The sequence below is a fragment of the Leishmania panamensis genome (genome assembly GCF_000755165.1).
Source record: "Leishmania panamensis strain MHOM/PA/94/PSC-1 chromosome 4 sequence".
NCBI lineage: Eukaryota > Euglenozoa > Kinetoplastea > Trypanosomatida > Trypanosomatidae > Leishmania > Leishmania panamensis.
In genome coordinates, this window is record NC_025883.1 from 338252 (window position 1) to 350998 (window position 12747).

General features: G+C 62.2%; 4 protein-coding genes across 4 annotated transcripts; all 4 read right to left on the minus strand.

The window, feature by feature from the left end:
- Positions 1 to 309: 309 nt before the first annotated feature.
- LPMP_040930 (hypothetical protein) lies at positions 310 to 1653 on the minus strand (the record flags this gene model as incomplete). The annotated part of the gene is made up of 1 exon (XM_010705436.1): positions 310 to 1653. One exon carries the CDS (start codon positions 1651 to 1653, stop codon positions 310 to 312), a length of 1344 nt encoding a protein of 447 aa, XP_010703738.1.
- Positions 1654 to 1962: 309 nt separating this feature from the next.
- Positions 1963 to 5712, minus strand: LPMP_040940 (hypothetical protein; the record flags this gene model as incomplete). Its single annotated transcript, XM_010705437.1, has 1 exon — positions 1963 to 5712. One exon carries the CDS (start codon positions 5710 to 5712, stop codon positions 1963 to 1965), a length of 3750 nt encoding a protein of 1249 aa, XP_010703739.1.
- A 669-nt stretch (positions 5713 to 6381) lies between these two features.
- LPMP_040950 (hypothetical protein) lies at positions 6382 to 7257 on the minus strand (the record flags this gene model as incomplete). Its single annotated transcript, XM_010705438.1, has 1 exon — positions 6382 to 7257. One exon carries the CDS (start codon positions 7255 to 7257, stop codon positions 6382 to 6384), a length of 876 nt encoding a protein of 291 aa, XP_010703740.1.
- A 1014-nt stretch (positions 7258 to 8271) lies between these two features.
- Positions 8272 to 11829, minus strand: LPMP_040960 (chloride channel protein, putative; the record flags this gene model as incomplete). The annotated part of the gene is made up of 1 exon (XM_010705439.1): positions 8272 to 11829. The coding sequence occupies one exon, from the start codon at positions 11827 to 11829 to the stop codon at positions 8272 to 8274; it is 3558 nt and encodes a 1185-aa protein (XP_010703741.1).
- Positions 11830 to 12747: the final 918 nt, after the last annotated feature.

The window sequence follows — 12747 nt, forward strand, 5'->3', positions numbered from 1 at the left end:
TCCAGTCTAGAACAACGGAGGCGGAGGAGAGAGAAGGCTAGAGTGAGAGGCTAAGGACAAGGGAGGTGGGGACGGGGAGGGTACAGCGGACAAGACAGATCACCACGCCTTCACGGACGCTCTCCTCCGTCCTCGTCCCCTCCGCCCCCCTGCACTCTCACTCTCACTCACCCCCAACGAGATGGGAGAATTTAATAGTCACGCAGCACCGACATCGCGGCAGTGACGTGAAGAGAGGTGGGGAGCACGCGATGCGCACGTTGATGGGCTCCGACGCAAGGAGCAAAAGAAGGGGAGAGGGGGGAGAGTCTACTTGGCATAGTGATGGTGGATGATGGCCACGGCGGGGCTGCCGCACATTACCGGTGCCGTTCCCCACAATCCGCAGCGCCATGGTGGGAACGTCCACGCCGAGGGGCTGGCTGACGGCGCCGCTGCGGATGGATCGCACAGGCGGCACTGTGGCAGCCCGCACGGAGGCCGCAATTTCCCGTCATTATCGGCTGCATTGGATAGCAGGTGCGATATCAATTCGTCCACAGTGAGCATATCCTGTGCAAGGTGAAGGTCTGGGGGCGCAGCTCGGGCGGCGGTTGGCACTGGTGGTGGTGTGGTGGTGGTTGCTGATGTCGCAGCAGCGGGATTCCCACCTGCAGCCGGAGGCGACAGTGTATGACTGGCACCCGCCTCATCCTTTGTGGGGGCGTTGATCGTGTGGCCTTCGGTGGCGGCCAGTGGCGGCTGCTGTCGTGATGGCGACGGCGGCAGCACGGAAGCTTCGGCTACGCAAGTGGGCGCCTGCTTGTCAGTGCCGCAGAGGAAGCAGAAACGACCCACCAAAGTAGCGCCTTGGGCTTGAGTGCCGCGTTCCCCATCAAGTGCCACGTGCGGCCCCATCGGACACGTCGCAGGCGTGGGCTGCGCCGTCTCTGAAGTGCCCGGAGCGGCCGCTGCGACACGTTGGCCGCACGTCGGGCAGAACACGAAGCCACAGAGCCGATCCACAGTATGACTTTCGGTGGTGCAGACTGGTAAGGGAGCAGCAACAGCAGCTGCTAGCGGAGGAACCGATGGCGACAGTAGGCCCTGCTGCAGCAGCGGTGGAGCAGGTGAAGTGGTCCCCGGCAGCATATCACTGCATCCGCCCACGCCGAGAGGCCCTGTGGCAGCAGAGGGAGGGTCGCCAACCGCCGTGAACGGCACTACCCCTGCCAGGGCGGATTGAGCCCGGATGACCGGGATGAACGGCAAAGCTGCCGTGATGTCATGCGATGTGGACGATACATAGCCCGCATAGAAGTCGCCGACAGCGCTGTCCAACGCCAGCGGCGGCACCAAGACGTGGAGGCGCATGTCGTCCATCTCGCCAGGGGGACGAGGTGCTGCAGAAAGGGGCAACGGCACATGAGCGTCCTGCCATGGTGGCGTTATGTACGCACGACCAATGCCAGTGGCGCGGCCACGCCGGCTCTTTCGCTGCGGTGGATGCGGACGAGGGGGCGCCATAGACGAGGCAAGCGAACAAAGTGGCGGTGGCGTACAGTCACACCGTTGCTCACGAGTACGATAGACGACAGTGCCGTCCACGTTTACCTCCTTGGTGAAGTCGCCGTGAACGCCGTAGCGGCAGTACCACGGAATCGTCGAGGACATTCCTGCATAGAGGGAGGGAGAGGGGACTGATTTGAGGCAGGGAAAAGACCAAAGAAGGACAAGTCGGAGACGGGGCAGTTGAGAGGGACGAGTGAATGGTGTGCCGGTGTGTGCCCAGAGGGCACAGCTCACGGGCAATCCATGTATACCCGCATCGAGGAATGGACAGGCGTCCACGTGAGAGCGCGCGACAAGATTGAGCGCCACTCACCAAGTGCCCCATGGCACCACGGCGTTCGCTACGACTGTGTTGGGCTTGATAAAACAAACAAGGAGGGGGGGGGTTCGTAGCGACAAACAAGCGTACGGTCACACGCAACTGCCAGAGCGCGTGCGAAGGACGTCGGCTGATGCACCTAACGCCGCCGCCGCAGCAGTGAGCGGCCTTGGTGACATACAGTAGAGCGGCCACAGCAGACCGTTGCAGAGCGCTGGCACGGCTGCCGCCCGCCCTGGCGACATCCGCACTAGTGACGTGGCGTGGTGCAGATCATCGAGGTTAACGAGGATAAGACGGTGTGTCTCGCCCTCACCGCCGCGACTGGAGCGTTGCTTCGCGTTGAGGCTACGCCTGCCACCTGCTGATGGTCGAGTCGTCGACCCCTGCAAGTCGCGCGCGGTCAGCTGGGCCGCTACCGTGTCGGCTGCCTCGCCGCTGGTGTCTCGGGTGCAGTGCACGGCGCTGTAGTCGATGTCCATAAGCAACAGCCCCACTGAATCGATTGTCGCCACCACGCATGTCCGCAGTGCCTCCTCGTAGCGGGCGAGGGTGTGTGGTGTGAGGTTGGACGATGCCGCAGTGAAGGGTGCTGGTGCCAAGGCGCTGATGTCTGTCAGCCGAAACACTGCCCAGTGCGCCGCCCAGTCGTAGGCCGGCGCCGCCGCTCGTTGTCGCTTCGAGTTAGCTGACGGCGGGCAACCGACTCGTCGGCACCCCTTCCGTAGTCCCGGTCGCGCGTTACTCGAGGTGTGTGGGGACACGTAGTTGTCTAGGTGCTGCTCCCTTAAGAGCCTGCCGAGCTGCGGATTTGTGAGTGGGATGCGCTGCAGAGGTCGCAGGAGGACCCTCTCGACACTCGACCGGAGCGTTTGTACAACAACGAAGAGGTCCTCCTCTGGGGGTGGCACAGACACATCAGCGCTGTCGTGGCCGTCAGCACAGTTGGCCGAGGAGGGCAGCACACCAAGACGCACGGGCCGCCGGCGCCATACGATATCGCCTACACCGACTGCAAAGCGGTAATCGCCGCCGTAGCGCTGGAACCGACAATCGGTAGCTGGTGACGATGCCGAGATGGCGGCTGTCGCTGCAAGGCGGCGGTTGAGCAGCACGGCATCGGCGTAGGGTACCACATAGCCGTCGGCCACTGCGTGCCGCTCCAGTTTAGCGTCGTAGTCCTCGCCGTACGTCCAGGCGAGCAGCGGCGTGCCGGGCGGGATGTCGGTGGTGGCCAAAAAAAAGGGGACAGTGACGAAGAGGCTGCGCTCCTCGAGGAAGAGGCACGGCGCGCGGCGACGCGGCGGGCGTCGCCTGGGCTTCGCGTACAGCGCGGCGAGACCGTCGGCCACCGTAGGGGCAGGGACGACAACAGCACCGTTGGCCTCCGCGACAGAGGCTGCCGTCTCCTTCTTGGCCCGCTGCGCGCGACGTCGACGGTAGGGTCGCTTCGCCGTCGCGGCACGCGCCACCTGCGCACGCTGCTCCTCGGTAATCAGAGACGACGTTGCGCTCGCGCCAGTGGACTTCAGGGTAAGCTTCTCGCCCGCGTTCCTCAGCCCCACCGTGCCACCAGCAGTGGCTGACGCGGTCGATGCCGGCGTCCCCACCGCCGTCTCATGTGCACCGGCGAACTCACTAGGCACAGATAGTATCACCGAGCACAGCTCCACGTTGCCAAAGCGGGATGTGTTGTAGCGGTGGTTAATGTAGCGGGTGAGGCCCTGGCCAAAGCACACGCCATGGCGCCCAAGCCCCAGTGCGTAGGTGTCGTCAGAAGCAAAAGAGATATCCTCCTCATCCCCTTCCTGCTCGGTCGGCGTCTGATTCTGGGCGGCGATAGGGTCGACTGCGCTACTACCGCGCAGCGCTCGCTCGCTAACGAGCCGCTCCACCTTGCGCGCTGCGACCGAGGGGCCGCAGTACAGGAGGCATGTGCCATAGGGCAGCCAGGCGGAGGCGACGACGCCTTTCTGATTGTCCCCCAGTTCCGGCGCCGGGCCGAGGGCAACCAGTGTGAAGGGAAAGGCCCCTTCCGCGACGCTGCTTGCATGCCGCCTTCCCACGCCGTGGTAGTAGGCCAGGTCAGCCGGCCACTCGGGGAACCGCTTTACACCGGTGTACACATTACCCATCAGGTCACCGTGGCAAGCAGTGGCCTCCGTCCTACCACCGTCGCCCTCAGCGGCAGTAGCGGTGCACGGCGTACCAATGCCATCTGGGCACGCGTATCTCTTGTTCAGCTCACTGTAGCAGCGCCGATACCAGGAGACCTCATCAAGGCAGCGGTAGTACGACTCCAGGGATACGTAAATTTCCTCACCCTCCCCCAGCCGCGTAGTACATACAACAGCCATCAGCGACGCGCGGGGGTAGGGGTTCAGACACCCTGCTCCACTGTGCGTGTGATGCATGCGTGGCATTCGCTCTTTCTCTTGGCCACCTTCCTGCTTTGCGGCCGCCATGTCGGTGGTGGCCCCCCTCCCGGCGCTGCCTGGGCTACTATCAGAGTTGGCCTGGTCCGGGAGACCATAGTGGAGAGCGATGCAGCGAGCGTTGGGGCGCAGGTACGGCTCCACTACTCGCGGCAGCTTGCGGAACTGCGGGTATAGCGGAGACTGTGCTGGTGCGCCAGGTGCCGCCGCTGTGTCTTCTCCGGCAGCACCGGCGTTGTGTGCGTATGTCTTCCACGCCGCGTCGAGTCTGTGCTGCTCGGTGGCGTACAGCACCTCGGCCCGATCAATCAGCTCGCTGAACACGGCATCTCCCTCCACTGCCAGCACAGAGTGACGCAGAAAAGTTCGCTGCACTTTCACCGGCTCGCCAAAGCCGTGGTGCGAGTGGCGGTGGTGCACAGGCTGGTAGGCGCCACTGTTCGCCACCGCTGCCGCGGATGATGACGAGGTTAGGGTGAAAGGGGTAATGTAGGATGCGCTCGAGACGAGGTGCGAGCTCGATGGAGGCGCCTTGCGAACTCCGATCATGCAAATACCCCGGCCGCGTCGCTGCGCCTGCTCCACCTCCACGTCGGAGAGGCCAAGGTAGGCTTTGATAAAGGCACCGTAGCGTTGCGTGTGGAAAGTCACGCGCGTCTGACACGGACGCGGAAGCGCGGAAAAGGGGGGCGGGTGAGGGTGGGGCCAGCACTCCGGATGCCGCGGCGCCTCTATTGCTGGCATGGTGCCCGAGTGGCTTGGCAGTTGTTGAGTCTCGGCCTTGAATCCCTCCTCCGGCTGCTCTGATACCAGCGGCGACTCGGTCGAGTCGGCGATGCCGTCTTCCTCCTCTAAATAATCGGCGCACTCGGGCACGTACTGCGACTGCTGCGCGTGATGGTCATCGGTTCGACTCACCCGTACCTCGACGTCCGTGCTTACAGCGTTGTCGCGATCAGTCCCTTCATCTTCCTGGTCGCTGAGACACGAACTACTGCCGTCTTCATTGGAGTCGGCGGCTGCCGCAGACAAGCTGGCGGCCGAACCTGTCATACCGCCGCGACCACGGCGATCATTTGGGGACTCAGCAGCTGACTGCGATGTATAGAGGGCAAAGAAGTCGTCCCTGAGCTCCTGCGTTTGCCTTGTCTCGCACAAGTCGGCGCTCGCGTTGTCGCATGGGTGGGGGTGGTCCTGGCCGCTGGGCGGCGACACGGCGACAGGTAGCCTCGAGCGCGATGTCGCTGCAGTGGGCTGACTTTTTCCAAGATTTCTGGCTTGCATCGTCCATGCGTCTTCCAGCACTGTGCAGAGTTCGCCGTCGCCGTCATCGGAGAGGCTACCATCGTCCCAAGGCGCTTGCGCCTGTTGAACGGGCGCGACGGCTTCATTCTTGCGCTGCGGCATGCGATAGGAAAGAGGAGGGAGGCGCAGGCGCAGGTGGGTGAAGACTACCTGGTATCTCTGAGGGTGAGGGAGTGTTTGAGTGCATGCGTACTTGTATAGGATGACACAGGGACCTCTGTCTAGGGCGTGGCGCACAGTTAGAGGCGACGCCACCGTGTGAGTCGCGTGGGCCCCTACCGGATGACCTAGGTGTTAGTGTGACTACGGGTGTGCGTAGAAGAGAAGAGGAGGGAGAAGGAGAGACTAGGAGGGGGACGTCGAGGGCCAGCGAAGACGAGAGATGGCGAATGCAGGACAGGGGTCACTGGTGTGCGTACCCCCCTTCCCAAGCAAACATGCGCCTCCTCACGGGAAGAGTCGATGCGTCTTTTATTTGGGGATGAGTAGAGTAAGAACGTCTATGGGGTTACGAGGAACAGAGTCAATCAACCACCATTAAGCAGGTGACGGCATGAGCTGAGAACAGGCTGTCCACTGCAGGACCACAAGCACCTCCCCCCCCTTCCACACACACGCACACCCACACGCACACGCCGGCGCAGACTCGACAACCGACGCAGCCCTATTGCGACTTCAGAAGGCGAGGAAGTAAACCACAGCTAAGAGAGAAAGCACGAGAGAGCGCGGTGTGTGCGAGTCCGACAGATGCTCCGCCACTGCATCGTTCCGCTAATCATCGAGGAACATCGAAGTTTTCCGCGCCGATGCCGCTGCCGAAGACGGGGTGGCTCTCGTGACGCTGCCGCCTGCTTCCTTGCTGAGCGTCACGTCACCGAAGCCGCGGCCTGCACGGTTGCGGCGGTCGAGACTGAGACTCGCTCCGTCCTGCTGCAGAAGCTCCACTTCCCGCTGGATGCGATAGCGCTTGATGTCCGACTTGCTGTACTTGTTCGGGTCCATGCCGTGCTTCTCGAATTCGGCAGACAGGAACTTTTGCAGGTACTCCTCTAGGCTTTCCTCAGCGGTGGGGCCTCGAACGCGGTAGCTCAGCTTGCGCAGGCACTCTGCCATGGCCTTGCAGCGCTCGGCCACGGACGTTGCCGAGGAGGGATCAGAAGGCCCCTGCTGCTCCTTTACCGCAATCCCCTCCACCACCTCCTCTCGTGTTTTCTTCCTCTTCGGCTCCTCTGTGTTGTCGCCGTCGTCATCGTCATCGTCATCGTCGTCGTCCTCATCGGAATCAAAGTCGTCGTCATCATCGGAGCCGGATACTCCATCCTCCTCCTCGTCCTCTTCGGAATCCCCCTCGTCAGAGTCATCTTCGTCTGATGTGCTGCTGTCATCCTCGTCCTCCTCTTCACTAGCGCCCCCGTTCGCCGTCACTCCTGCCGCAGCCCTCTCCTTCTCTATCATGAGCTTCATGATTGTATCGCTAATGAAGGTCAAGTGGCTGGCCACATACGCCTCGGGGTACGTGTCACCGTACTTAGCGCGCAGAAGCTGCTGCACGATCGCTGTTGGCAGCGTCTTGTTGCTCGGCAGACGACTCACCATGAGTCGCAGCAGCTCGGTGAGCTTCGCATCCAGCTCGGCGTCTGAGGACATCCGCGTTGGCACTCACGCGCTTGCAGAGCGAGGGAGAGGCGGAGGAGTGGAGCCAAAGATCAAACACACCCGACGCGCAAGCGAAAGGGGTGGGGGAGTGAGGGACAAGACGCGACGTCACCCTGATACGCTCTACCCAGTTGTAGCTGGGTAGAACACCGGGGGGTGGGTGGGTGGGTGGCGGAGGAGAGAAGAGAGCTCGATACAGACCGCTTGCGTGACTCTATCGTGTATCGTCTGCTCTCTTCCTCTATGCAAGCAGCGTGCTGTCTGGTGCGGGTGCGCGCGTGACTGCGAGTCAGTTGGTCCCACGCGTCAAGGTGGAGCGAGAAGGTACAATGTGGGAGAGAGAGAGGCGAAGTAGACTGTAGAGACGAGAGAGAGAGAGAGAGGGCCGCGCATGGGATGAGGCTGCAGACGCATTTTATAAGTGTGTAGGCAGCACCAGTACTTTGGAAGAGGGAGGGGTGGGAGTGAACGCGTCGCGAGGAGGATGAGAGGAGGGGAAGTCGGAAGGGTGCGCCGGCGCACACTCCCGTTTTCCCCTCCTCTGCGTTTCATTTGTTGCCACGAGGAGGTGGGAAGAAAAGTCCGCCTGAGTTGTGCGGCGGAGAGGGGGCGGGGGGGGGGGGGAGGCGATCGAGCTGCACAACGGGCTCGGCGCCATCCTCCCCTCCCCGTCCACCACTGCTGCGAGCGACTCCGTCATCGCCGCCACCGATATCCGCAAGCATTGCCAATGTGCCTGTTAGAGCAACAGAGGGCAAAGCGGTAGCACACATACAAAGAAGGGGGGAGGGAGGGAGGGAGAACACGCAGCAGCAGCAGCAGGTGAACGGAGTTAAGCCCGCGGAAACAGGCTAGCGCTCTGAAGTACGCATAGAACAGAGAGAGAGAGGACTAAAGAGCGTAGCGCGAAGGGGTGCCATGACCGCCCCCCCTCTCAGCAGCCGCACAACGGTGCACGCAGACGCAAAAAGAGGCACACATGTGTGAGTGCAGGGCTCGCGCGCCTCACGAAGCCCCTTTAGCGGGGAACAGCGCACTCAAGTCGAACAGTGACGCCACGTCAGCCGGTAGTGGCGGCGACACCGGCGTGTGGTGCCCGGGCTCAAAGAAGTGACTAATGCCTCTGCCTCTCGTCTCGCCTTCGGAGGCGCTGGTGCTGCCATTCTCCACCATCACCCCGGTTGCCACAGAGGCTGGTTGTCGTATGGTGCGCGAGGACGACGGCATCGCCATCCAGTGAGCCGCCGCCACCGTGGTGATGGCGGGGAGACCCGGATCGACCTTGGGAACTGCCGAGGGCGACGAGGAGGGATCGAAGAGGGCACTCAGCGGCGAAGAGATCGACGCATTTGGCATTGACGGCGCATCCTTAGTTGCGATGGACAGCGAAAGGCCCAAATTCTGTCTTGTCGACCTCTCAGCACCCGCAGAGAGTGCGACATGCGGCGACGGTGACTTCCACGTCGAAGCAGCAGCACGTCCGTTGGCATTCGCGGAGTTGCGGAACTCTAGTGGTGTGCCCCCCCTGTTAGCGTGTGCCCCTGCCCGCGTCAGCTGCACACTGGCCATCTCGTTCCGGTCGCCGTCGCTGTGGGGGTGCTGCGAGTGGTCGCCGAGCATCCCACGCGTGGTGGAGCTCTGTGGAAGCGACGGCGCAGCTGAGTCCGCCGTCGCCAGCCGCGCGCGGAGCTCCTTCATCTTGTGTCGCAGCGAGTTGACGAGCAGGTCCTTGCGGGTGATCATGCCCGCCACGGTGTCGCCATCGACGACCACCATGTGCCGCAAGCCCATCATGCGGAAGGTATGGTACGTCATCTGCAGGTTGAAGAAGGGGGGAATCACCCACGGGCTGCGGTTCACGATAAGCGAAAGGTCGAGGACGGGAGGCAGGTGGTTTTCACTGATGAAGGCGGTGCGCTCGGCCCCCACCTCAGCCCCGTTTGGGGCACCATCCGGCATGTGCGTTCGAACCCACTCGTAGCGGTCCGAGGTCCTGAAGAACAGGCGACTCTTCTGCCACGTCCACTGCGTCCATGAGAGATGACGGATTGCCAGTACGCAGGATGCAAGGCGGCCGCCGAAGCCGTCGCTGTCTTTGGCTGTCAGCGGGACCGCAGTCATCGGCAATGCCGTCGACGTCTCCTTGTACTCTTGCAACTCTGGAAGGGTGAAGTATACCTGAAGATCCTCGCGAGTGACAAGGCCGACAAACTTGTAGCGCACGTGCGTTGCTGCCGACGCTACTGTGAATGCATCCCTCGTGGAGCGAGGCCCCAGCACCCCAGCCTCCGCGACAGGTCGGGCGCTGGCGTCACCAGCCCCGAGCTTTGTGCTGTGCAGCTTGCACTGTGTGGATGCGCTGTCCGGCTGTGTTGGCGGGGACATCGCTTTATTGTCCTCGTCGTCAGCAGCGACATCGTCGATCGGGACGGCCTCTACAACAGGAAAGGCGTGGTGTGTGGTATCGCGCAGAGCGGCCAACACCACCTCCGTACGCTCGCGCATCCGCAGCATTACCACCTCAGATGCCATAACGTCCGCCGCCGTCAGCTGCTCAAACTCTGGCTTCACAATGTTCGGTGGCAGGTAGGGGACGCTGTCCATGAAGAGCATCTGGTGGTACAGGGGTTCGCACAGCCAGTCAGCAGTTGTTTTGGACATCACAATCGCCACCATGACAGGCAGCAGGTAGTGCAGCTCCGCCGAGAGCTCGACCATAATGACGCAGATGGCCATGGACATGCGCGAGGTGCCGGCGAGGAAGGCGCCGGCTCCGATGAGGGCAAATACGCCGGGGTCCATCCACGCATCCGCCGCCGTGTAGCCGCGCGGCACGCCCGGTATCTTCGTGGCTCCAGCCTTGAACATGAGCAGGCCGAACAGGCGGCCAAAGACAGCGCCAAGCACGAGGCTGGGCACGACGAGGCCACCCGAAACGGACGTACCGCTGGCTATACAGGCAGAGGCGAAGTAGACGAGGAAGTACACAATCAGCGTCACTATAGGGAACTCCTCAGCCGTCTGCCGCGAGAAGAGATGGCGGATTGTGTTCTTGCCGGAGGCCATGTTGAGTGTGCCCAGCGGCGAGTACGTCTTTGGCTTGGCGCAGGTGTTGTTGAAGAGGCGCCAGCCACCCTCTGTGCCCCACTGTTGCACTGTCTCGTTGACACGACCGATGTCGTGCAGTTCGGCGCAGGGGGAGGCGAGAGAGAGGACGTACATGCAGCTAGAGAAAACAGCAGCGATCACGACCGGCTCGAGGAAGCGGCGGAGTTGATACGGCCGTAGCACACGGCGCCGCCACTTGATAAGGATTAGGTTCGTCTTGGTGAAGAAGGCAGCCAAGGAGCCGATGATGATGCCGAGGAACAACGAGGGAATGATGGACACCAGGTTTAGCGGTATGGTGATGTTGACCTCAAACAAAACGGCGGCCGTGTTGGAGACCCAGCCCAGCAGCCGCCGGTCCTCGACGATGGAGTTGATAATGGTGCTGAAGGTGAAGCACAGCATTGTGGCGAGGAAGATCTGCCCGTTGGAGCTCCGATCCCAAAAGCTGCTCACCTCCTCCACGACGAAGAGCAGGCCGCCGATGGGGGCACCAAAGGCGACGGACACGCCGCACGCCGCACCGGCCGTAATGAAGTCGCGGCGGTCCTTGTTGTTTCGGAAGGCCTGGAGCAGCGATGTTTGAAACCCAAGGGTGCGACTGCGGCCCTGCGTCACGCCGGCCCCGGTGATGGCGCCGAGGTGGATGAGGGGTGCCTCCAGTCCCACTGGTAGCCCACCCCCGACGGCGCAGATGCACGAAATGGCCTTCGCGATGAAAGTGCGCAGGTTCATGGCTTTGCGGAGGTGCACACCGTTGAGGTACGCCATCACATCAGGGATGCCGCCACCCGACGCGGCAGGCTCGAAGTACACGACGACGCCGGCGGAGATCGCCACGAGCACGACAGAGCCGAGCACCGTGTAGAAGAATCCCTGAAGGCAGCCGATGGAGCGGTGCCGCTGGCTTGCCATGATGTGGTACAGCACCTCCGCTCGGTAGCGCTCGAGGATGTCGACGGCGTACGACACGACTGTGGCGACAACACCAACGGAGAGGGCGATGAGGACGTGCAGCAGCCATCGCAGCATGATGTGATGCTCTGCCGTGTCCATCTGTAGCCGAGCGAGGCTCTCGGCCATGCTGCCGAGGGGAGCCGTGACGTCGTAGCGCGTGTGCTTCACACTCCCACTGTCTGCGTCAGGTGAAGTGAAGCTATCCGCGTTTGCTGTCGGTGGCGTGGCCGCCTCGTTGCCGTGCGTGTAGTGGTGCCATCGGTCCTCATGCCTCTCTCGCAGATACTCAACGTACATATCTGGGTAGGGCTTGTAGTAGTCAAGGCTCTCAAAGCTCGCCTGCTTCACCAGCTCCGCTGGTGTCAGATACTCGGTATGCATTGTGTTCGGGTTCGCCGTCTCACGCAGCGCACGCCAGAACCACCCCAGCCAGCTCTCGTGGTAGTAAGGCGGTAGCTCCTCCACCGCGCCCCCAAAGTCGTCCGTCGACAGTCGCATGGCGCCACGTTTCCTATAGCACCACGGGTTGCGTTTTAAGCTTATCGCTTAGCCGAGGCAACCCTCAGCACCCGACAGCGAACACACACACCCACGCAGCAAGATGAATGCGTAAGTGAAGTGGAAGACGCGTACGCACGTCTGGCTTCGGGAAAAATGCCTACTGGAGCCAGCCGTGGGCAGAGGTGCAATGCACAGGGCACGCGCCGGCGTTACTCGTCGAGGTGCAAAGGAGGTAAAGGCGGTGATTAATTTCCAAGAGACGGAGGCGTAAATGGCGGTGGGCTGTGCCCGTGTGTGTGTGTGTGTGTGTGCAACGGGTGTTTTTTTTTTGGTGTCCCCGTAGAGGAGTCAGCCAGTTCACGGCCCCGAGGACGCGAATGGCCTTCACGGGGGGGGGGGGGAGAGGCGGAGCGAGACAACTGGCAGAGGATACACAACTACGAGACCGACAGAGAGGAGGTGCCAATGCCTGCAGTAGAGGGAGGGGTGGGGTGGAGGTGGGGTGAGGTGTCAAAGAATCGGTGCACCCGATGTGCCTCTGCCTCTCCCTGTCTCTCTGTCCAACGCCAAGCAGAGGTGGCCCCGCCCACGTACGACGGGGACTCCCTCACTGACACCCAAGACAGACAGACAGACAGGCAAGCAGCAATGTGGGAGGAGCAGGAAAACAAAGGAGAGCGAAAATCGCAGAAGCCAACAAGAGCACAAAGGAGAGGGAGGGGAAGAGGGGAAGAAAGGGATATGAAGTAAGAGAAGGATGTGTGTGTGTGTGTGAGCCGGTCAGCGATGGTGTTCGTGTGTAAGTTTTGATGAACGCCCTGTGCGCGTGCTTGACAACCTGCGCGCGTGCGTGCGTATGCGTTAGGCAACTTGGGGGTGGGGCAGGTGGGCGTATGCACGGCGACGGTGGTGAAT